The sequence below is a fragment of the Gallus gallus genome, chromosome 2, assembly GCF_016699485.2.
Source record: "Gallus gallus isolate bGalGal1 chromosome 2, bGalGal1.mat.broiler.GRCg7b, whole genome shotgun sequence".
Lineage (NCBI taxonomy): Eukaryota > Metazoa > Chordata > Aves > Galliformes > Phasianidae > Gallus > Gallus gallus.
Genome location: NC_052533.1, coordinates 18,212,176 through 18,236,915, shown reverse-complemented (window position 1 = coordinate 18,236,915; position 24,740 = coordinate 18,212,176). Strand labels below are relative to the sequence as shown.

Genomic DNA, 24,740 nt, shown 5'->3' with positions numbered 1-24,740 from the left:
AGGCAAAGCTTGCACCAGGCATGATACTTACAGTGCTTGCAATTTCAGAAGCTTTCTTGGCTCGTCTTATCTCAGGAGTATCTGGACCAACTTGCATGCCCTTCCCTTTAATTTCAGTTTCCAGGTCTTTCTTGTATTGTTTCTGTAAGATAAAACCTTATGCATTAGGTTTACAATAGTCAGAAAGTTATGGGTAGATTTTTACACAAGAGTCAATTTAAGAGTCACGATTACAACTCAATCAAAAATCTTAACTAGAGGGTTAAAACTCTCAGGAATCTTGGTAAGATTTTGATGGGAAAACACGTCAAAACCTAGAGGAGAAAAACTTTAGGAGATATTCACTGAATATACGAAACTCCACCACTGAATCTGGGAGGGGGCTGCCCCTCCCAATCAGCCCATACTGATTGCTGTAATTATCTTCTAAAATAAAGAGGCAGTTTAGCTCAGTGAAACCTAGTGTAATAAGCTGGTACTTGATGCCAGACTAATTAAAATACATTTTACTTTTAAGAAAATATTTTATTTATAAAGACTACATGCTAGAAATTTAATACTGTACAGAACTGTTTCCACTGAAGTTTCAGAACAAGAAGTTGTAATTTATTCATTTAATACATCTTTCCTGAACCACAGCCACTGGACAAATGGCTGTACTCATCCATGATTGCTGCTTTCTCCCCACAATATAAATTATAAATAAATAATAACCAGGAAAAAAAAATAATATTACATCTTCAGTTTTTCAAGCATGGATGTATTTCTTTTTCATCAGTACATGATACTAAAAAGTACTACTGAAATATCACATACAATAATTGTACTTTTAAATACATTACACTTAAAAAAATTAAGAGTTTTATGTTTTATGATCCCAGGCACTGCTATGTCTGATACTATAGTAATAATCATTTTTCCTATTTTAGTTTATCTGCTTATGGAAAGAAGATAACTTTTTGCAAAATAAATACCCATTCCTAATTTTCCTGTTCATTAACTATTTTTAGGTTACATTTTAGTTAGGAGAAAAAAAAAAGAATGTCTTCATTACAGTGCTCTAAACACTGTACAAAGTAACAAGATCAAGAGCAAAAATACTTTCTGTTTTCTATCTCTGTCTCACTCTGATGACAAGATGTGATAAAACTACTCTCTTCTTCCAAAACCAGACTCCAAACTTCCCATTTTATTTTATTTTTTTTTTAAGTTTCAGTTAATCAGTGAGAAGACACCATCTCTCACTTCCTCTCTGCTAAAAGCAGAATGGCAAATGCTTCCTCCCAGCTTTCTGCTGTGTACAACAACAAGGAAAAGATAACCCTGAGACTTATAGCTCTGTATTCCTGCACTTGCTCACATTGGTAAGGCTGGCTCTATGCACAGCAGTATCTCTGATTATTACGGCTATAGATGTATATATGCATAAAAAAAAAACACATATCAAATGCATATAAAATATATAAACATGTAGGGTTCTCCAAAAGTAATGCCTCCAATTTATTTCCTTGGAAATTATGATACATAGAGCACAATTACACTATTCATCTGATAGAAAAGCTCAGCTACAAAACACAATTTTTCATCATAGTAACTGCCATGCATTTTCACCAGCCATGAACAAGAGCTTGCTCGTCACACTCATAAAGATCCGCACAGTCATCCAGAGCATGGTTTGTCTGTCCTGCCACAGTTGCCGCTGTTGAAATGCACTACCCACTGCCTCGCTGCACTCAAATCCACTCTTTGGTTTCCATAAACATTCAGCAAGCATCAATGAATGTCAACAGGTGCAATATCTTCCGCACAGAAGAATTCACTGACACGCCTTTACTTCATCCACACTTCCACATCAGGCGCCATTTTGTCAGACTGCCCCTCTGTTGCCATCTGTCACCCAGCAACAAATTGTAAGGGAATGCTGGTGGGAAGGTTTAAGCTCAACTGCCATACCACCACCATTTGCCTCTGACATTGTGGGCCAACATAATAAAACAGGAGATGTTATTTTCGGAGCAGCCCTTCTGTATATATACAAACATTCACATGACAAGCAGTGCCAGATTTGGAGCCTGAGCCCTGGGGAAGTACACAGCCTTGACAAGCACATATTGAGTCATGGGTTCTTCAAGATAGCTTTCAACAGACACAAGGCCATTGAGTCTTCCACTTCTACTCCCAACCCTTCAATGGGAGTAGGTCACACCTGTGCTTGTAGGAAACCTCCAGAACAACTTCAATCAATACCGCTAACACCAAAGTTCAGTTCTAAAAATGTACTCTGGAAAGACTCTGCAACTGTCTAGTTGCAAAGGCAAGCTCAAGAAAGCCCACTTCTTCAGGAACAACTCTACTTTTGGGACAAAGCTTCCAGAAATAGAACATATTATCCGGATAAACGTTCTTTCAAAGATGTTTGACAGTCATTACCAATGTTTATTTTTAAATAAGAGAAACAAGTTTCAAAAAACTGGAAATCACTTCCTTGACTTTCCTTTAGAAGTTCATTAATATTCACCTCTTTTTCCGTTGCAGTATTAGTAATACTAGTTGAACAACTAGACTAGATTGTCTACCTGTTGGTTCCACTAACAATTTACATTGACCTTTTCATTGTCTGAAAAGAAGAAATATTTGTCTTAAGTTTCTTCCAAACTTTTTCTATATTCTTAAATCAAAACAGAACTAGCCTTAGTATAAGTTCTTACATATTTCATTGCGGATTATGTTTAAAGAATGGAATATTTTCCATAGAGTATACCATAAAGAGTGAACTTTCTCTGACATCAGTAATCTCAACCAGCATAACGTACCTCATTTAGTATCTGAGCCGCATTTTTAACTCTAATCAAATCTGGCGTATCTTCAAACACTGTCATTCCTTTTCCTTTCATCCATTCTTCCAAATCTTTTCTATACTCTTTCTAAGGATTTAAAGAGAGATTTCTGCAGTTAATATTGTGTGCAAGATCTTGAAAAGAAATGCCATTTATTAAACGTCTGAAGGGCCTCTTTGAAATACACATAAAATATGAATTATCTGAAGGTTTCAGAGTTAAAATAGAATTAAAAATTATCAAATCAAAAGCTACAACGTTGCAAAAGTCAAAAGGTTTTAATACAGTCATTTATTTTCCTGTTGCACTCTTGAAAAACAGTCCTGTCCTATACAGTGCTAGCACATTATTTAGGGGACTCAGCTGCCTATCTACATTTTAATTGCAGTGGCATTTGGTTATACACAGACTAGTATCTGCTCTGCTGCCATTTTAACGGCATGGATTCCCTGAACACTGTATTAGGTAGGACCAGTTAAAATGACTGCTTGATAAAGCATAATGCAGAAGCAATATTCCTACCATTTCTCATCTGTTCCCCTCAGACACTTCACTGTTATGATCTATCAACATTTAGGAACTGCAGCCTCCAGAGCACTCAAATGTTTAGAATAAAATTAAAAGCACACTGGAATCTGTCTGTGGACACTTGGTTCCTCTTCTTCTTCTCAATACATAAAAAGCTGATGTAAGTCCAGAAGAAGTGAAAAACCTTTTACCTGTTCTAGGATTTTCAATTGCTTTTTCTACATCTGGGTTTGTTTAGTTTTTTAATGCAAGGCAAATAGAAGATTGAAGAAAATATTTTTTCCAAAGAATTTGCATACACACAAATTCTGTTTACTGTTAAATTTACTGTTTACTCTTAAACATGTATTAACTTTACAGGAAGTAGCACCTTTGCCTCAGCATAAGCTTTTCTATAAACAGAAAGAAATCAGATATATTTAGAGAAGCTTCCTTTTATCACCAGAAGCAGCCTCTACAACACGCTGAGAACTTCTGATTTAGAATTATCAAATTCATTTCTCTCTTCTGACAGCCATGAATATGGTTCCAGAGACAGTTCCTACTTTTATAAAACTATTAAATATTTGCAGAATTATCTATAGTAGGAAGGCAACAGAATTAGTTGAAACACAGCTAACAGAAAAAAATTACTAATCAAATTTTTAATATCACCAGGTTCTTCTCATGTTTGAAACAGTATTTAAATCTTATTATAGGCCTTCAGCAAAAACATATCCTGAGCTGTTTCCGTGACTGAGAAGAAAGTAAATTATTTTCCTGACTCTTGAAAGATAATAATTTATTTGATCTACATCATCTCTGGGGTTTGATTCTTGAACATGGATATAAAATCTGAAATTCAGTATCTTTCTACATTGATACACTATTTCCATTTTCTCATATTTTTCAACAGATACGCTTTATTCCCTAAGTAAAGAGTTGTAAAATATAAGGAGGTAAGAATTAGGGAACAGCTAAATACATGTAGCATTACTCAGAGAAGTCAGCTGAAGATGTAAACTTACAGCACTTCTGCCATTATGCATGTACTATCTACTTTTGTGGACACTTAGCAAGCAGCAAGATTAACTCAATGAAATGTAAGCATTTGTACTTTTTCCCTAGTCAGCAAACACACATGAGAGATATATGGGAGTTTTGTATGCACAGAATGGTACTGCTCAAGCTAGATCGAGCTTGAGACTTGCCTACATGACAGACAAGCTTATCAAAATAAATTATTTATTAGAGGATGAATAATAAGGAAATATGTGAAATGAAAGTCTTTTCCCACAGCACAGACTGGAATAAGCTATTTTAAGAACAAGGCAAGGAACAAGCTTCAAGGGTTTTTCATTCTAGCATGCTCATTTCCATCCATACCTCTGGGTTATAGCAAAACCATCAATTCTTAATACAATAAATATAAACAAGGTACTGCTGTATCTCAAATTCAAATGGAGAAGATCTAGGAGCTCTGATACTTCTAATTGTGCATTTTAAGTTTATAATTTTCCAATACATTTGCTTCTAAGTTTAGTCAAATAATAAATCTAATGTATAGAATCAACCAATACTCAAAACAAAACACGAATATAGTTAAGACTGCTTTGAATAATAATATAAAAAAGACCGATGATATATATATTCTCAGTCACAGAACAAAAAAAATAAACTGATTCAATTCATAATTCACAACTGAAGAACAACGAGCATATAGAAAATCCACAGATTTGTTTATAGCGGATTATGTAATATCAGAGCAATTTTACTCTTCTTAACTTTCATTTATAACAGATCTAATTTATAATTGTTCCAAATAGATCAGTTAAAAGTGACTTACAGTCAGCTCAAGGCATCCATATCACTATTGCACACTATCATAAACCTGAAATAATTACTCAAATGGTAAGACTGCTGTCTGGACACCAACAGAAATCTGCCTTTCAACCCCTTCATCTTTCTGGAAAGCAAACATCAGAACCTCTCCAAAATCCCATCAAACAGGTGTCTTTTGCAGATTGCCTGGAAGGTTACCAAATTTGGGCTTTTTGGCCCAGTAGAGGGACAAATTCCAAAACTGAGGCCCTCACAAAGAGTTTCCAGCCAACAATCTATATTTGGCGGATTCCATCTGATTTGTTTATTTAACTCTGTTTTACTGGTTCAGGTGTGCTGAACTTCATCATTTCCTTACATTAAAACAAACTTGAATAAGTATCAATTCTTATTACAAGACTATTCAGAATATAAAATGACATGCTACAATTTCTATTCATGGACTCTCTTCTGTATTTAACTGTAGTATTTAGTGTAAGTGGTTCAGCACTCAGCAGCATGTACTGATGCTGCTTATTTCTCATTTACATCTTAATAACAACAGAAAAAAAAATTAAAAATCCTCTACCTCCTTCAGAAGATTAGTGACTTGCTTTATATGCAAGAACTCTGGGGTTTTGTCTAAATCCAGTGAGGGCCTTCCCTTAAGACTTTCTTCAAAATCTTTGCGATATATTTTCTGTTGAAGCAAAAACAACAATTAGTGGTACATGCATGTGCATTTCCAAATATATTTCAGAAAGAACACTATCAACAGAGCCAGAAATGAGCTATGTCATTAGTTACCATACTAATAAGCAACGTTACTACTCATTTCATTATTTAGATTATCTATACAAGACACGTGCAATTTAGATAAAAACACATATATGTGATATTTCCAAAGAGAATGTTCAATATGATCTATGAAAGAAACAATTTCCTTAGTACAGAAGAGAGAAGTCAAATACCATTAACCCACAGAGAACAAGCCTGTGCTACCTTGCTTGTGATCTCCTGCCCAAACTTTCTGTCCAAAACTGTCTCTGTGTCTCCAAGGGAGGAGAGAAAAGCTTTTCCTTTAAAAAAGTTATTTCCAGATCTAGATGACCTCTTGAGCTTCTTCCCATTTCTCAGAAGTTATCCCATATACAACATTAGCATCTCCAGCTTTTGGAGAAAAAAAACTAATTTGAAGGAAGGACTGAGTTACAGAAAGGAGAACTTAGTGCTACTTCAGCCCTATCCTCAGCTTATAAAAATTCTATGATCATTTCATCTATTTTCTTAACCTGTGTGCAAGATGCCTGTTAGCCTCTCTACTGATCTAAATGCTGGACATTCAAACACAAACCTTACTAACCTCACTTTGCATCTTTTGAACATCCTTTGAAACTTGATACAATGGTGTATCCACAAACTCGAGCATTGATTTGCCTTTAGATTTCTCGTAATTCTCTCTGTACTTGACCTGGAAAAATGAAAATAAATACTGTTAACAGCTGACAGAATGTGAGATCTGATTGCTGGATACAGGACCCTGGAGATGTTTGACTTAGATTCCTCCCAAATTAAATCTGTTGGAGAAACAAGGCAGCTAGACAAAGAAACTTTTTCTGGAGTCATGTATTCCTTTGCTTCAATATGTCAGACTTAAAAATGATGAAGTTTGAGAACAGCAGGAGAAAGGAGAATCGATCACCTTTAAATAATTGCATGATTTTTGCTGAGTGACCTGTGGCTGAAAACTTGGCAGCTTTGCAGTATGATCCCATCATATTTCCATAGAACAACACAATTACTCTAATAACAAAATCTGCTTCACAGCCACCACAGGTCTGTCTTTCACGCTCCGAAGTACCATTTGGAAACACTTTTGTTTGCACCGGAGGGAGGGAAAAAGGAAGCAGAACTGTGACGTCAGTGGGGTCTAGTCTTGCATGGACATTCCTCTCACAGCTATGACCTTAGAGCTAGCAGCAAAATTGTATTTAAGCACACATGGCTAAGACACTAACATGCAACTTGATGCTAACTCATGAAGCAAAGACACTTTGCTTAGAAAACTGAAAAAGCTTCTAAACTATTAATTTAAATATCTTTTATTAAGATGGCACACATGACTATGGCCAAACACATTATTTATCTCCATCAGTATGTGATACAGTAGTATTTTCTAACAAGGAAAAGAAAAAACAGCTATACATCAAAATATGATATTCAAAATGATTAATGTCATTTTAATTTGTTTGTCTCTTCAAAAATACTGATGTCTGAGTTTGAGAAAAGTGTTCAGAATCTCTTCCATTCTCAGACTTCTGCACTAGATTGAATCCTGGGACTTTCTGTGTGGGGTGCTTCTGATTGACTATGCATTGTACATCACTGCAATTTATAATGCAGCTTCATGCCTGATTTAATCATTGTTAGAATGCTGCATTTTTCTCTTTCCAAGATTTATTTATGATCATGTACACCTGACTTTGAAGCACTGCATTTTCTCCGTGATGGATTTACTAAGCTGTAACCAGGGTGAGGTTATAGCTTTAGTTTTGCTTAAGTCATAGAATAGAATCATAGAATCTGCAAAGTTGGAAAAGACGCACAGGATCACCCAGTCCAACCATTCACCCATCACCAATAGTTCTCGCTAAACCACGTCCCTCAATACAACATCCAAACGCTCTTTGAACACCTCCAGGGTCAGTGACTCCACCACCTCCCTGAGCAACCCATTCCAGTGCCTGACCACCCTTTCAGAGAAGTAGTATTTCCTAATGTCCAGCCTGAACCTTCCCTGGTGCAGCTTGAAGCCATTTCCTCTAATCCTATCACTAGTTACACAAAAGAAGCTGACCCCCAACTCACAGCAACCTCCCTTCAGGTAGTTATAGAGAGCAATGAGGTCTCCCCTGAGCTACCTCTTCTCCAGACTGAACAATCCCAGCTCCTTCAGCCGCTCCTCATAAGGACTGTGTTCCAGACCCCTCACCAGCTTTGTTGGCCTTCTTTGAACACGCTCCAGGGCCTCAATGTCTTTCTTGCAGAGAGGAGCCCAAAACTGAACACAGTATTCGAGGTGCGGCTTCAGCAGTGCTGAGTACACGAGGACAATTAATTCCCTGTTCCTACTGGCAACAGTGTTTCTGATACAAGCCAGGATGCCATTGGCCTTCTTGGTCACTTGGGCACACTGCTGGCTCACGTTCAGTTGAGCATCAATCAATACCCCCAGGTCCATTTCCTCTACACTGTTTTCCAGCCGCTTTGCCCCAAGCCTGTAGCATTGCCTGGGGTTGTTGTGGCCAAAGTGCAGGACCCGGCATTTGGTCTTGTTGAACCTCATCCCATTGGCTTCAGCCCAGCTATCCAGCCTATCCAGATCCCTCTGTAGGGCCTTGCTACCCCCAGGCAGATCAACACTTCCAGCCAACTTGGTGTCATCTGCAAACTTATTGAGGGTGCACTCAATGCCCTCATCCAGGTCATCAATAAAGATATTGAATAGGAAAGGCCCCAGCACCGACCCCTGAGGAACACCACTCATGACTGGGTTTCTTGTCGTTTCTTATATACACATGGAAACAAACAAAAAAATCCAAAAACATTATCGAAAAGAAAAAAAACAGAAGGTTTACAATTTAAAAACCAAGTTTTTCAGCATCCATATCAGGAGTTCTCCTGCTACATTTGAATTAAAAATATCTCAGTTTTCTGGGGGAAAAAAAAAAATGACGGTAATGAAAAAAAGAGAGGATATTATAAAAATAATTTTTCTAAGTTCCTATAAAAAATGCTTGTCCTGTTTATACCATAGAGGAACTTCATGTTGGCTAGAAAATAACCATTATTTTTTTACATTTTAAAGTGCAAGGATATGATGGTCTGTGTTTGCCTCCTAGTGGAAATAATCATAAATGTCACAAACTAAAACGGCTTCTGTAGAGGAAAAAAAACGAAAATTACCTCCACCTACAGATACTGACTTCACACCTTTATTCTAGTCCTCAATTAATTGAACTGATTTTTAAAAATCTATAAATTCAAATGAAGTAAATTGCACACCTTTTTGATATGCTGAACTAAGGACACCAGATTTGGATTCTGAAGTCTATTTAATCACTCTGCTTCACAAAATTCAGTGCAGTAAGTTCAATTTTTTAGGCTGTAGTTCATTACCACCTCAAGGTTTCTACAACACGGAAGAAATTTAAAGGTACAAAACAATAAACTAACTGTAGTTACATCAAAGTTTTCATTGATGTATCTCCATAGTTTAATGTCAAAGAACAACTTGTATACCACATGAGGGGAAAGTCCCTCCTACTGAACTCTCTTTCTCACCAAATTCATGCACATAACATGAGTCCAGCCTGTCAAAATCATAATGTATGTAGCTCCAAAAGTAATGCCTTTTATTTATTCATGGAAACTATAACAGATACTATGAGCACAATACCACTATTGATTAAGAAAATTATCAGCTATTAAACACTATTTTTCAACAAAGCCACCACCATTAGTAATGCATTTTCACCAGCAATGGCCTGCATGACACACTCTTAAAAATCTGTATGGCCATCCAGAATGAGGCTTGTCTTTCACATTGCTGCTGCCACTGCTGAAACGTATCACCCACCACCTCACTGTGCTCACATCCCTAAGTATTCAGCAAGCATATGTCAATGAGTGCAACCTTTTCTGCATGGAGGAATTCAATTTCATTCTGTTGCTACATACGCACTTCCATGTCAGACACCATTCTGTCAGACTGCTCCTGTGTTGCCATCTGTCACACGGCAAGAAAATCTAATGGAATATTGGTGGGGAGGTTTCCTCTCTACTGCCATTACACCAACATCTGCCTCTAACATTGTGGGCCAACGTAATAAAATAGGAGGCATTACTTTCAGAACAGCACTTGTATTTGTGTTCAAATACGTCACTCTCGCTTTTCTATGAATTGTTGGCATTTACTGCCATGGAAGCTGACTTGAATAATAGATTTGCATTTGTATTCTAGTAGATGTATTTCAAGAAGTTACACAGACTTTTTTTTATATTCTAGGTCAATCAGCAAATTAGCTCAATTAACCATATTAATTTATCAGTTCAATTAATTATACAAGTTACAACATACCACACCATGGTACATGTGGTTATGTTAAGCAAAAGATGGAAAGAAGAATAATGTTCAGGGAAGAAAGGAAAAAGCAAATCTGGGTAATTAGAAAGAAACTCTGTGTTTCATACTATTGGTCAGAAGTAAAAGCTGATCATGCAATGAGTCTTTGGAAATCAGTGAATGACACAGTCTCTTTCACACAGTGGAAGAGACTTCAACAAAGATTTGGTATGTGCTATTGAGAGATGGGGAGAACACAAAGAAGGTATTCGAGAAGCATGGAGAAAGGCAGGAGAGAGCCACAGTAAAATCAAAGAGATGACAGAGGGAGGTCAAATCTGAGAAGGATTTTGAAAATGGGATTTCTGTGGAAGACAAATAGCTAGTAGAGACCCTAAGAATTGACGAAGCATTCTTCCTCCTGCTCATAGCAAGAAAAAATACCCACCAGCATGTGGGCAATGCAAAAATCAGAGACACGGTATTTAAGGAATCATTAGAAAAGGGCATACACTACATAAATCATCAGTCATATAAATAAATACATTTTGCAAGAAGTAAGCAGCCTTACTTCTTCAAGGTAGGATATTCATTCAATCGGTAAAAAAATGCCAATCTTACATGACACTGAAGGAAAGTAGAATCAGGCCAAAATGCAAAGTATACAGAAAGTGAAAACTATGAACTTATTTATAATCCATATAGAAAAAAGGACTGCACTAGCTTCACACATTAGAGTGGCACAGACAGAAAGCAATTAACTAAAGAGAAACATGAAAATCAAGTATAGATGGGAAGGCGGAATTATTTTGATTATTTTAGACATAAGCATCTTCAAGCAGGCACTGACTCAGAAGTCAGTATGATACTACTGTTCATTAACGCTGACCCTTTCCCTGTGAAGCTCTCACCTCCTGCCAACAGTGAGTAATCCTCCTTCCCAACACCACCCACTCACCCATCTCCACAGAAGTGCTGTTGCTTCTGGAGTGAAAAAGACAAATGAAGATTATCAGCCTTCAAGCGCTACACATGTAGCATAGGTGCTCTTGGAGTGAGAGAGGAGCTTCAGCATTGCACAGAGGCCATGAGTTTCCTGCCTCTTCCTCCCTACTTCACGAGACCCCATTTGGAGCTCCTCATCCAGGCCTGGGGCCCCCAGCACAAGAAAGACATGTAGCTGTTGGAGTAGGTCCAAAGGAGGGCCACAAAGATTGTCAGAAGTCTGAAGCACCTCTCCTATAAGGGAGGTAGGTTTCTTCAGCATGAAGAAGGTTTTGGGATGCCTCACTGTGGCCTTGCAGTACCTAAACATGGCCTACAGCAAAGTTGGAGAGGGAGTATTTATCAGGAAGCGTAGTAATAGGACAAGAGGGAATGGCTTTATACTGAAAGAGAGCACATTTAGGTTAGATATTAGGAGGAAATTCTTTACTTGGAAAGTGGTGAGGCCCTGACACAGGCTGCCCAGAGAAGCTTGGGCACTGTATCCCTGAAGACGTTCAAGGCTAGGTTGGATGGTGCCCTGGGCAGCCTGATCTATAGGTGGTAACCCTGCCCGTGGGAGGGGGTTGGAACTAGGTGGTCATTAAGCTCCCTTCCTACTCAAGCCATTCTATGATTCTATTTCAACCCCACCATCACTATCTTATGTCCCAGCACCAGCCCCACAGAGGGGCACTGTCTTGTTATGTAGCAGGATGGAGTTTTGTGGCTATTACTTGATCCAGTGTAGGAGGTTTCAGACATTTAGGAGGACAAAAAAAAGGTGTAAACAGAGAAGCTCTAAGGGAAGCTAACACTTAATAGGCTGCTTATGTCTAAGCTCCAAATATTAAACTAACGGAATTGCCACTTCTGTAATGAGACCTACAGATGAAGGCAATGTTAAGATCTTAGGCAAGATAATATTTGCACAGAAAGAAATATCTTAGATTAACAAAGAAAAAAATGTGCAAGATTTTAGACATGTAAGAAGAAGTACTCAAGTAACAGAAGTCTGTGATTCTTACCCAGTATTCTAGTTGATTTAATAAAAGAGCCTCTCTCCCTAGAAGTTCTTTCTTGACTTACATTCCTCAGCTAGTACGGTTACAACACTACAAATCACTATATATGAGAGCATGACACTAGTGGCAAAAAAATATGCATTTTACAAATACCAGATTGCTATATATATATATATATTTTTTTTTTTCAGATCATTATTATAAAGGCAACTTACATCGCTATGCATTTTGCTGATATTTAAAGCATGGTTTAAATACAGCAGGTTTGGTAGATCAGAAGCTGGATCATGCAGACTTTCCTTGTAATCCTTCTTGTAATTCACCTGCAGAAAGAATTCAGGTTAGGTAAAATAAAGATTAACAACATAATTAACAGCGAAAACTGCAGTGAGCCTGTCCAGAAACATAAGCATTAAGCACTTGCCTGAACAATCTATATCAGACACTAGATGGTGCTCGTTTACTGTTATTTTGGGAACTAAGCAAAAAATAACGGATTCACTCCGCTTGGGAACTACTCGAAGCTTCAGTCAAAAAAGATATGACAAAAATCACAGAATCATACTTTGCATGATATTTCAGACTACGTAAGATTTTTTGTTGATGTTTATTCAAAACAATTCTGCAGAAAAGTTATAAAATGTGCATTTTCCTCAATGCTTTGTGTTTATTAATTTTAAATGCTGCTGAATATTGTTCTCTCTCTCCTGATTCAAATATTACACTAACTGCCCAAATTTTAAAAATCTACATAAAACAGATAAAGGGCAATGCTCCAGGATATTTTATTTAATACATACTGTTTTCAGCAAAGATAAGAAATATAATCATCTATGGCGAAAGTTAATCACTTAATGAAGTAGCAGAAGATAACTTCCTATCAGCCTACAGTAGGATTTTCCTTACTTTTGATATCTGGACACCCATCTTTACAGAACGAATGCTATCCAGATTAGCTGTCTTAGACGATAAAACTCTTGAGCCAATACCTTCAAGTCACCTTCTCACATACATCATGCTCTTCACTGAACTAGACAACCTTCAAATCAACAGCACTGAATTTACATTTATTTTATAATAATATGTATTCTAACAATTTTTTATTTATTTATTTTTTACTAAACAGTTAGATTTTGGAAACAATTATTCTGTTGAACCCTTCTCAAAGCCAGCCTCCCCTGTTTCCTTTGAGTGGTGCCTTACACTTTGGAAACAACATGCTACAGAAGTAAATGCTGTCTTTAAGCATGTAGGGGATCACGCCCTCAAAGAAGAGCTCACATTCTTAGCATTGGACATACTGTTAAATATATCATCCCGATATCATTATCATTTGATAAAGATGTTTTCTTCAATCTGACTCCGGCAGCAGCACCCATACGGAATCTTAGAAATAGTTTACTCTAAAATAAAGATCAGAAGATCAACAGATACAATGAAAGCTAAGAGAGAGACGTGCAAATCTAAACGACTCATGCTAACCCCCTCCTACAACTACTGGAGAGAAGGTGGTAATTCTCTCCTTCTTAAGACTGGTCAGATGGTTTTACCTCTACATTGGTATTCGTCTTTCCTCAATACAAAGTCATGAAAAACTCTGCAGAGCCTTGGAGAAGGGTTTTGTAAGAAGCAGAGAAATAAACAGATAACATGCTGTACCTGCTATACAGACACATTATACAGAAGAAACTTGATCTCAAAGTAGTAACTTGTAAAATGGAAACTTCTGGTTGAGAATAAATGGTAGATTTCTGGGGATGCAAACACATGTAAAATACAAAGCAAATTCACTTACATTACTTGCCAAGGTGGATGCAATCTGCGCTTGCTTGAAGGAAGCACTGTCAAGAGGATTGTACTGGTGGCTCTTCATTTCTTTTTTGAACTGCTCTTTGTATTTCACCTTCCACCAAGAAAAGAAAAAAATAAAAATGCTTGATATTGTAGTACTTAATGAAGACAGAGAATTCAGGCTACAAAGGAGCTTATTAAACACAATTGCCTTTTCCATTAATCCTTAAACACTGAAGATATTTAAAGCAGCTCAGTGTAGCCACACCTCTAACTGTCCTGTGCTGGTTCCAAGTAAGTTTCATGTATCTGAATTTTACTGAAATTTAAAAAAATTAAAAAATGAAATTAAAAAGATTGATATATGTGATCATTGGTGCTGAAGGATTTACAAAGGGAAAGAGAAAAGAAACCATATGTCCTGGATAATCAAATAAACCAGAACTGCTTGACTAGCAATTGTAATCTAATCACTGAGAATCGTTCAATTTATAATTAACATCAAAAATGAATTCTTAACACAAAAATTATAAGAAACTAACATTTGTGAAATAAATCATTTGTTGCAAATTTTTCAACCATTTCAAACTGCTGAAAAGAAAATCTAGGAAGTCAGAATCAAACTTCCCACTCGACTATCTTCCCACCACCAAGTATATGTGTCACCAGCAGTATGCCAACTTGTCACCAGAGCCCCGACTTCAACTTTTCATTCTGTCCAAAACTTCACACGAGAATCCCAGGAATCTCTCTGTAATACAGTCCCTTCTCAGGGAGAATGCCCACCTCATTACAGTGTTAGAAAGCATAATCAAGTGACTGCTTGCTATCACTCTCACTCTCTTTACTTTTTGTTAAGAGGAAAATGGGGAACAATAAGACATGTAAGGGGAGATGAGCAATACATAACTGTTGAGGTAATGGCAGCAAATGGAAATAAAATACAATAATTACACAAAATGTTTAGAAAAAAATGAATTTAGAATCAGAAAAAAAATGAAATTGAGCAAACAGCAGATCTCAGTCATTTTCCTTCCTTGTTGTGCCTGATCATCAAACATCTGGAGTCTGCACACATGCCTTGCTGCTTTCTAACAGCTGGGTATAATGGAGGATAAAAAGTTGGCTCTGAATTATGCTGCTTTCATGAATGTTACTCTGACACCTGATATCTGAGCCTATGCAACATCCATTATAATTTGCCACGCTCTGCTTTAAATAAATATGTAGTTCTCTCCTTATTCCTTTTTTCTCCATTCCCACATGAACATCTGATAAAGAGGCTAAACCACCTTAAACAATCTCCTTCAAAAATTATTTTTTTCTCAGCTTTAGTTGTGAGTAGAATCTTCTGTTTCCTTTTCAGCTCTTCTTTCACTCAAAAAAGTCTCAACATGGTTTAGCTTATAGATTGTCATTCTGTTTAGCCACAGTGCCTGATATTTCATTCATCAGGATAACAAGAAACCAAAACAAACCCTGCCAAACAGATATTCACCTATCTGTTCAAGAACACGTTGTGATTCCAATACTTATATTAATTTGTGCAAAGAAAGGAAATTCTAAAACATTTTAACTTTTAAAGAGAAACTTTATCTGAACACAGAATGAACTTCATTCATAATCTTTCACACTACCTCTAGAAAGGAATATCTATGGCTTTCTGGTAGATTCATCTGGTTCACATTGTTCAATATTTGCCTTGGCTTCGGATCAATTGCAAAAGCAAATATCTGAATATAAAGATCCTGCCTTTGTCAAAGGCAAATCCATATTCTGTATATGAACCAAAGGACTAAACTGGAGTGCTTTTTCTCTTTTCAGTGGTGTATCCAGAACTCATCTTCTAGTAAAAATCAGACAGTGCTAGAATATCTGACTGAAAGCCTCTGAAAACAGGGATCAAGTCACTACGATGAGCATAACTCTCCTTTACCCCATACACATCCTAAGGACATTGTGCACAAGATTTAAACCACCCTTTACTTAAGACTGTTTTTGCCCAGTCAGCAAATGGCCTCAGACTGCGCATGTGGCCTGAATGCACAATGTGGTCCATGGTACACTTGTTAAGTGTGAAAAACAACACTGCCAAAGGGACCTCTCCTCACATCTGGCTTGCAGTCTTCCAGCTGCAACTATTTCATGTCTTTTTTTTAATACAAGTATATATTTTAACAATACGCATCAATCTCGAGATATCAGCAGTGAATCCTTCTGTCACTTCAGATCATATCATTGCTGCAGAAAGAAGGAGGGATAGCCAATGCACCCCAGACCATGCATCTCGGTGCCAATGCACAGAAGGCTCCCTAGTGTAAGGAGAATGCCAACCCATCCAACCACAGTGCATATCTGCCAGTGAGAGCTGTTCCAGCACCTCCCATTCCTGCTGCCTTGTCTGGCTACACTGCTTATTACCTCTGCGCCCCTCTCCAACACCACCACACATGTCGCTCTGGGACAAAATGGAGGCAGCACAATAATATCAGATGACCCTGACAGTATCTCAAGAGCACTTCCAGCAGTAATTTAACTCTGACTTGTCATAGGGGATTCATCTCATTGAAAGCTACACACGCACATTCCATTCTTTTTTTTTTCTTCTTTTTTTTTTTCTTTTCTTTTCTTTTAAATCGGTGTTTTCTTATTTCCCTCTTCCTTTTGAAAGAAATCATGGGGCGGGGGAGATGTGGGAGAAGGGAGAGGGAGGAGAGAAAAGCAATGAATAAGTGTGAGGGAAGCAGCCTGCATGATGTTTTAGCTCCATTTTGAACAAGAGGAAGTTATGAATGCAGTTTAGAGGGAAAAAATATGCCTGAGAGAAAGGGTTCCAATTAAAAACAAGGAAGAAAAACACTTTGTCAGTGGTTTCTAATGCATCTGTAGGGGTGTTCTGACCAACTCTGTAACCTGGTGGAACAGCAAATAAAAATGTGGGAATAGAAATGACAGTTGTTTCTGGAACCTTATCTACAAATTTCATCATTAAGCAAAAGTTTACTTTAATGAGGGTTTAAAACAGTGGTTGCTTATTGATCAACTTAATTAAAGTCCTGAGTTTGTTTCTTTTTTTTTAGTAGGGGTTAATTTAAAAGAAATGTGTGAAAGCTGCTTTCTAATTGTTGCTAAAGAATGAACAGCTTTTGCAGGCTTTTAGCACAACAACATGCCTGAAGAGCCCAACTGGAATTAAATAAAGCCTGGATAAACAACTTCTCATTGGCCTTGCACAAAGCCTATAAAAGTCAGAACTGCAGCTGGACAGAACGGTGTCTTTTGAAGCTCTCCAGCAACATTCCTAAATCAAAATCTGTAGTTCAAAGCTGTTCACACAGGGAGTGTTCAGTTTCAGAAGTGGGTGACATCACCCACTGTTCAGATTTACAAAGAAACTACAAAAAAATTGAATCATTCAACCACTGGGATCCCAGGATGAAGCAGACACTTGCAGCTAAAGCATTTCCTCACGACAGTATGAAAACATTAAAAAAAAAAAAAATTTTTTTTAAAAAGAACTTGTAAAGGACACAGATATTGAAGGAAATATGATGTAAACAAAGAGCTGAGTTAAAATACTGGCTAAAAGTATTAGCGGAGCTTAATGCAAAGAAAGACAGAAAATCCTAGTCTGATGATAATCTCAGAGAAGATACATCTTGGGGGAAAAGCAAAATCTACCTCTAACAGTTTTATCCTTGAAACAATGCACCAGAACCAATATAAATATCAATATTCCAAATTATTTATCATGAAACAAATTATTAAGCAACAACAAAGGGAATGCTTCATATCAGCAGCTCTTTGAAAAATCTCATCAAGTTCACTAGATGACAAAAAGAAGACATAAGGAAGAGCTTGTTTAAAAAAGAAATGCAAAAAAGAGCCAAAATTGTACAATGTACGTTCAGCAAACTGACAAGTTTCATGTTTTCACAAAGGCTAATACAGCTTCTGTTTCAAGTTTGGTTTCAAATCAACAGAAAGAAGTGACGTTATGCTGTGGATAAATAGTCGAGCTCTAGTTCTAGGAGCTAGCACTTTTGCTGCTGCTGTTGTCAAGACTTTGGTTGTTTGGGTTTTGTTTGTTTGTTTTTAAAGAGAAAGAAAAAGGGAAAGTACACCGATTTAGTACAGCCTTGAGTACTAGTCAAATATTAACACGATTTTCTTCACTTTGCCTTCCCGCTTGCATTGATTGCTTTCTCCCTTTGTTACACCCACACTGCCTGACCTCTTCTTGCTCCTGTTCTCTATACTCCCTAAATTACCTACCCATATGCATCACATTAAAACATGTTATCATCTTTTCTTCCCATTACATCCATCAGAATTGCCAACTTTGCTAATTTACTGTGAGGGTCAAATAACTAATATTTTTCTGCATGTCATAGCTTATAGATTCATGCTATTAAGGGAGATTATCAACTTTCAACACAAAAAGTTACTAAAGCTCCCATTTGCTGAGAAAGAAATTAAAACCATAAAACCCAGAAAGTCTGGAGACAATAAAGAGATCATTAACTTCACTATTTTAAAATCTTATAATTGTTACAAGCCTGTTTCATGATCCCTACATAAAGAGGACTGACGTAGCTGACATACATTTAGTGCACTTCCTCTCCTACAGCACAGGTGCATTCTTCATCCTGAACTATCACCCTGCTTCTTGGACACAGGGGTCATCATAATTTTTCTGTGGTTGTACAGGATGCTCTTGATTTATGGACAGTGTGTCTAAGTGTTATAATGATTCAAATAATATATAAAAACATTAGACAACTCATGGTCACTGCCCTTCCTTCAGAGAAGGTGGGGAATTGCTGAATGCACCTCTCTGCTGCTGAAAGCAGCTTAGTACTTACAGCTTCCATGCTACTCTACACAGATGGATGGCAGCAGAGTGTCAGGATGAAGCCCAATCAATTTTAAAAGTGCCCAGCCACGTTTTTAAAAGTACGTGGCCTATCTCACATATTGAAAGAAGCCTCATCGGATAGCTGATTAGAAAGTCCCTTCCAGCTGAACTACTCTACTCTATTCTGTTCATCAGCGTAAGACTGAGGGGAAGAGAAAGGATGAAAGGATGGCAAAACTGGGATTCAGGCCGTCTCTGCTGTAGTTTGACCACTAAGGATTAGTAAGAATCATTTTTACAAACAAACTGCATGCTCCATGGTATCAACTGCTCTCTTCTTTTCCTGATATACCCTCTGCACTGTTTGGACCTTCTGAAAAAGTAAAAATTGCACACCAAATTATTCCTTCTGCAGAAGGATCTCGACTATAAGTAGTGCCAACCCTGTCCCTGGCTGTGAAGAGATCATATGATAAAGCTACTACTTTGGCAGATACAACATTCATTGTCCAGGAGAAAATGCACTTCTCTCAAAAATGAGATAAAACATGCACTCATTAAGTCTGTGATGCAACTGACAGAGCACTAGCCTTGAGGAAACTACAATCCACATGTTATTTTTTGATTATTTCTATTGCTGGTTAAAAACTCAGTGGTACCAAGCATAGTGAGATAGCAGAGCTATTGGAAAGGGACCTGCTTTGGTTCCCTTTGTGACAATAGGCAGCTGCAACCCCACTACATTCTGAAACAAGTTGTAATGGAATGTGCAGCCTGCCATTACGTGGAAAAAACAGATGTCACACAATAAATTTAGAGATGAACTCTTCTAAAAAACGCTAAAACAAGCCCCTGCCTTCCCTAGAAGTGACACCAAAATCTTGCAGTATAGCACAGCACTGGCTCTTCTTAGAAAGCACAGGTTGACTTCCCAGTCTGCATGATACCAAAAACAAAAGACCAGTTAAAAGTTAATGATCGTCCAGTGTGAAACAAGAAGTCATGCAATAGATATCTAAGGGCAACATCTGTTGACATCAAAAGAAGCTCGGTCTCTTGTAGACAGACACTATACTGTTCTGCAGCTTGTTCTCTATGACGTATTATTCTCATTTTATTCTAGTTCTAGGGGAGACTTTCACCATCTTGCCAAATCACAAGGAGCTATTATACAGCACTGATCTGCAGACTGTTCTAGTCTACTCCAGTTGTTCGCTTTTATTCCTATCTGTGGGAATACTGACATGGCCTTCTCCAATCAAAGGGGGTAATCCTCTTCACACAGGAGGGCAGAATGTGTTCCTCAATTTAAAAAAGCACTGAGCGTAGCCTGACAGGATTATTAGCAAGGATTATGCAAGGCACTGTTAAAAATTAAAAAAGAAAGCAGGTCGGCTTCTTCTCATAACGTGAAGTTGATCTGTAGTTGATCTGTAGTAGTAGAAGAGTCACAAGAGGAAAAGGGAATATTTATGTTCCAGCTTTTTTTTAGTTTTGTATAAAAGTGACATCACTTTTTTTTTTTTTTTTTTTTTTTTTTTTTTTTTGAGGTTAATATATAACAGAAAGAAGTACATAAAAGCTTCAGTTTCAGGGGGAGGAAAGGCAGGCAGTTTACATGTCAGGCCAAATTCAGATCCCATTACTCACATTAGCAAGCGGTTACACAAAAGACCACAGTTACTTCAGTGGGATTAATCACAGAGTAAAGTTCTGCTCAAATTCAATGAGTAGCAAAATTTGCCTCCAAATTACATACAGTTAATATTTTAGAAATCCTAGATAATACATATAAATATACACTGCTTCCACCAAAGAAAAGTTGTAAGAGTCAAAGTTCATTACATTTTTGCATAAAAATGTATATTCTGTTTCCTAGGAGTCTTAAATTTACCAGTCATTGCAACTCCATATGAAAGGGGTTTGAGAACTTAATCTTCACGCAATTAGAGATAATCATCTAAAAATCTAAATATTTTCTTGAATTACTAGGAACGAGATATCTGAATGAAGTCATTGTAAAATGACAGAAAAACTTACTTGGCTTAGAAGTTTAGAAACTCCCTTAGCATGTTCAAAATCTGGTCTTCCAAGTACAGCAGGTTCCTTATTCATCTCTCCCCTTCCTTTCTTGTACTCAGCCTTAAACAAATCAAGCAAATGAATATGAATCATTATTACACTGTTTGGTTTTGGGTTTTTTTTTCAAGAGAAACATAAGCTTTAAACCTAGTAGAAAATGAAGTCTCATTTAGCAATCTGCACTGATACTACTCTCAGTAATATTCTAGTCAGTTCAGAAAAACAGCTCTTCTCATGCTTCACCTCATTAAAAACATAACATTTATTTATTGTAAAACACAATCCACAGCATTCATAAAATTCAACTTTAACCAAACGCATGAGCTAAGCCTGAGAAATGCACTTCTCCCACTGCTCCCAGTCAAGGCAGAATGAGTTACAGTGGTTCAGCATTTCTTAAGACATGGTCTGCAGTTTACACAGATTGTTTGTAGCAGCTGAAAATAGCCTTGAAACAAAACTAGGCTGAGGGGCAGCTTTTTTGAAATACAGGTCAAATTCCACTCTTGGTTTTACCACTGCAATCTCACTGGATGTCAGTAAGGTTGCACTGGTGTAACAGGGAGGAATTAGTCCCACAGGGTTGGTGTTATGTGATCTTTCCAGCTGAATGACTGCCCATGCAAATTGCTGTTTTGTTTTGTTTTTTTTTTTCAAAACGCATTAGAAAACAGTAGAGATAAATTTACAATAGGTGCTTTGGAATATGACAAACTAAACTGCTATTGCCTAAAATAGGTTTCTTACATTACTCAGGCTTTGTGAATCAGCAAGAAGTCATCTTAACAACAGAGAGAAAGAAAAGATCCAAAGCCACTCTAAGTCAAACAGGGATTTTACAGCAATTTGTAACTGGGCATTGAACATAAGACTTACTAAGAGGTTTTAGTTTTCAGAAAATGCTGAGTTCAAAGGTGAATGAATCTCATCTGTCTTAAAGCTGTATTTCCATAAGAGACAACTCTCCAAAAGAAATGTCTGATTAGCATCAAATAAAAGTATTAGCAACTGTTTAAAGTCTTGATTCAGAATTTATACTTATATACATATATAATGTTTTATATATATATACACATACATATTTATTGAGTCTATAATAACAAATTAAATAGCATCACACATAACTGCTTCTGCTCCTTGACCTATTCATTAGCAGATGTCACAGTGGGAGGAACAAGAATTTGAGTGCAGAGCTCAGGGATGGGCCGCGTGCAGGAGGGTGCTGCTTGCCAACATGGGCTCTCCCAAGGACAGTGGGAGCTGCGTGTCCCTGCCACTGCTGGAGAGGGTGAGAGGAGGAAAAAGGTACTGGGTGTCACACCTCTCCCCTGCTAGGCTGAAAACAGATCTGCAGGCATGCCAGCATATATCCAATTTTTAGAATGAGTAAAACTGAAACAAAACCAACTTCACTAAATGTAATGCTGTCTTTAGTCACCAATTGTAAATGTCAGGCTGTCAACATCAAAGCAAGCAATCCATAACTTTGTAACATTCCAGGCAAGTTATTTCCCCCCTTCCAAAGCTTCCTATCCCTAGACTTGAGATGGCATGTTTTCTGCTCTTGCTTGGAAATATAAGAATTTCAGAAGCATTCTGAATGATTTGACTGAAATTGGAATAATAATGTCTAAAAAAATACAAATAGACTATCAGAAGAACATACATCACTTATTATCTTTGTTATCTCTGTTGCCATCTTTATGTCTGGCCTGTTCAGCACTTCAGTGTATCTGTGAGTATCTTGCACATCTCTCTTATATGACACCTGTCAAGAAAAAAGGAAGAAGAAACAGTTTTGCTTAAAACAAACAAAAAAGTTTCAAGTTCATAAATCATCTTTGAATGACCTATCAGCTCAGCAATCAAATTCAGTGAAATTCTACCTAGTTTACGCCAACACAGTCCTGCTTGACAGGGATTATTTAGTAAGACCTACACACAGGTTAACTGGCTGAGGAAGAAATTCAGAAGCATAAAATATAATATTAAAATGAAAAATGGTTTCACTTAGAAGCATAGTAGAAAATGAAAGCACTGCAAAGACCCAAATATTAGGTTTTATCATTAAATTTCAGAGGAATTGCAAGAGGACGGTATTTTTTTTCTGTGCTGTACCCTCTTTTAATATAAATGAATGCCTCCAGGATATGCAGCCTAGCAGATTGCAGCTACAATGATGAGAGCCTGTAACTGTACCGTGGTGAACAGCCCTCTCAGTAACAGCTAGCCATGAGGCCAGGCTGTAATTAAACGACACAACCCCACCACAGTGCACTCTTATTCCCTGCAACTCCACTTATCCTCTACTTTACACAATCATGGGAACAAGAAGGCTGAGTGTTCCAGCATGCGGAACACAAGACTGGATCTTTCTATTTGTGCAGAAGCCACTACAATAATGAATGGGCTCAGAAGACTGGCCAGAATGCTAAACCACAGGTAGGAGAGTCAAAGCTCTCACTATTTAGGAAAGCGATCACAGAAGCAGCCTAGACCTCAGAGGTGCTCCAAAGCTCAAAGACCACAAGCTATCCTTTTCCTTACTCCAGTCCAAAGACTTTTTCCTCTCCCTTGTTTTATAGAATGTGCCAATCCAAGCCGATTTCCAAGAGCCGTCTTACTGAATTATTCTGAATGATTAAGAAAATCATCTCTGATATTCAAAAGTGTCTGTCAAGTTGAAGTTCCATGCAAAAGTCAGAGATCATAAAGTCCACATGAGACATACAGTATCAAAATAATTCCTGTTCAACTGGACAGCTGTATATTTTCTTTTTTACTGTTTAACAGTGGTAACTGACCTCTCAAGATTGTATTTCACCATTAAAAAGTCACAGAATTCTAGGGGCTGGAAGGGACCTCCAGAGATCATTGAGTTCAACCCCAGGTTGCACAGGTAGGCGTCCAGGCAGGTCTTGATTATCTCCAGAGAAGGATAATCCACAACCTCCCTGGGCAGCCCCTTCCAGCTCCATCACCCTTACTGTGAAGAAAAGTCCTCAAAGGTTCCCTCAGTTGAAGCTTTATGTTCTATAACCAGTTTATCCACCTCCTGTTTCCAGTGCACAGTTTTAGTATGGCCACAATGCAACAAATACACCTGCAAGTCTAGCAGTCATTGAGTGCAGCACCCAGTGACAAATCTGTAGAAATGTTGTGTAAAAATTAAAAAAAAAAAAAAACAACAACAACAACCCCCAAAACACCCTTACTTTTTGGCATAAATTTTATAGGCAACAGGAAAGTAATATTGCAACCATATGGCCTCAGCAAAGTAGACAAGCTAAATAGACTTCAAACTGTTGGCTGTTTGCCCACAAATAGATTTTATGATTTTTTAACTTACAACAACTGACACACAAGTGCAATCAACAATAACATAAATAAACAAATAAGTTGCATGAACATAGCCCACCTATCAATGAAATAAAAACTGTTTCTTCTAGCCTATTACAGCCACTGAAGTTTTGTTTTGGTTAGGCTCCAGTTTCTTTTCTTTATTTATTTTTAAGAAACTAGATGTACAGACAAGCATTTGCAATTCAGGGCTTTACATGAATTTAGTTAATTATATGCTGTTCATCCTAATGACCACATGAGGTGAGGTGAAAACCACAGAAGCAGCAGAAACAGGTTTGTGAATAGCACCCTATCATCCATGTAAATTGCAAATTAAAGGCCAGCATATGTGCTCAAAATAGAAATTA

At 37.4% G+C, this 24,740-nt stretch overlaps 1 protein-coding gene across 9 annotated transcripts in view; it reads right to left on the bottom strand.

Annotated features, from left to right (window-relative positions):
* Positions 1-24,740, bottom strand: part of NEBL (nebulette) — a 247,738-nt gene that overhangs the window by 43,812 nt on the left and 179,186 nt on the right. For 7 of the 9 annotated variants that reach the window (XM_046917574.1, XM_015281275.4, XM_040674966.2 and 4 more), the window contains 8 exons: positions 22,697-22,798; positions 20,989-21,090; positions 14,095-14,202; positions 12,515-12,622; positions 6,529-6,636; positions 5,755-5,865; positions 2,814-2,924; positions 32-142 (listed from right to left, as the gene is read on the bottom strand). The exons of the other annotated variants lie outside the window; for them this stretch is intronic. In XM_046917574.1, coding sequence (XP_046773530.1) covers positions 32-142; positions 2,814-2,924; positions 5,755-5,865; positions 6,529-6,636; positions 12,515-12,622; positions 14,095-14,202; positions 20,989-21,090; positions 22,697-22,798 — 861 coding nt within the window. The remainder of the gene's footprint in view (positions 1-31; positions 143-2,813; positions 2,925-5,754; positions 5,866-6,528; positions 6,637-12,514; positions 12,623-14,094; positions 14,203-20,988; positions 21,091-22,696; positions 22,799-24,740) is intronic. 9 annotated transcript variants of the gene reach the window in all.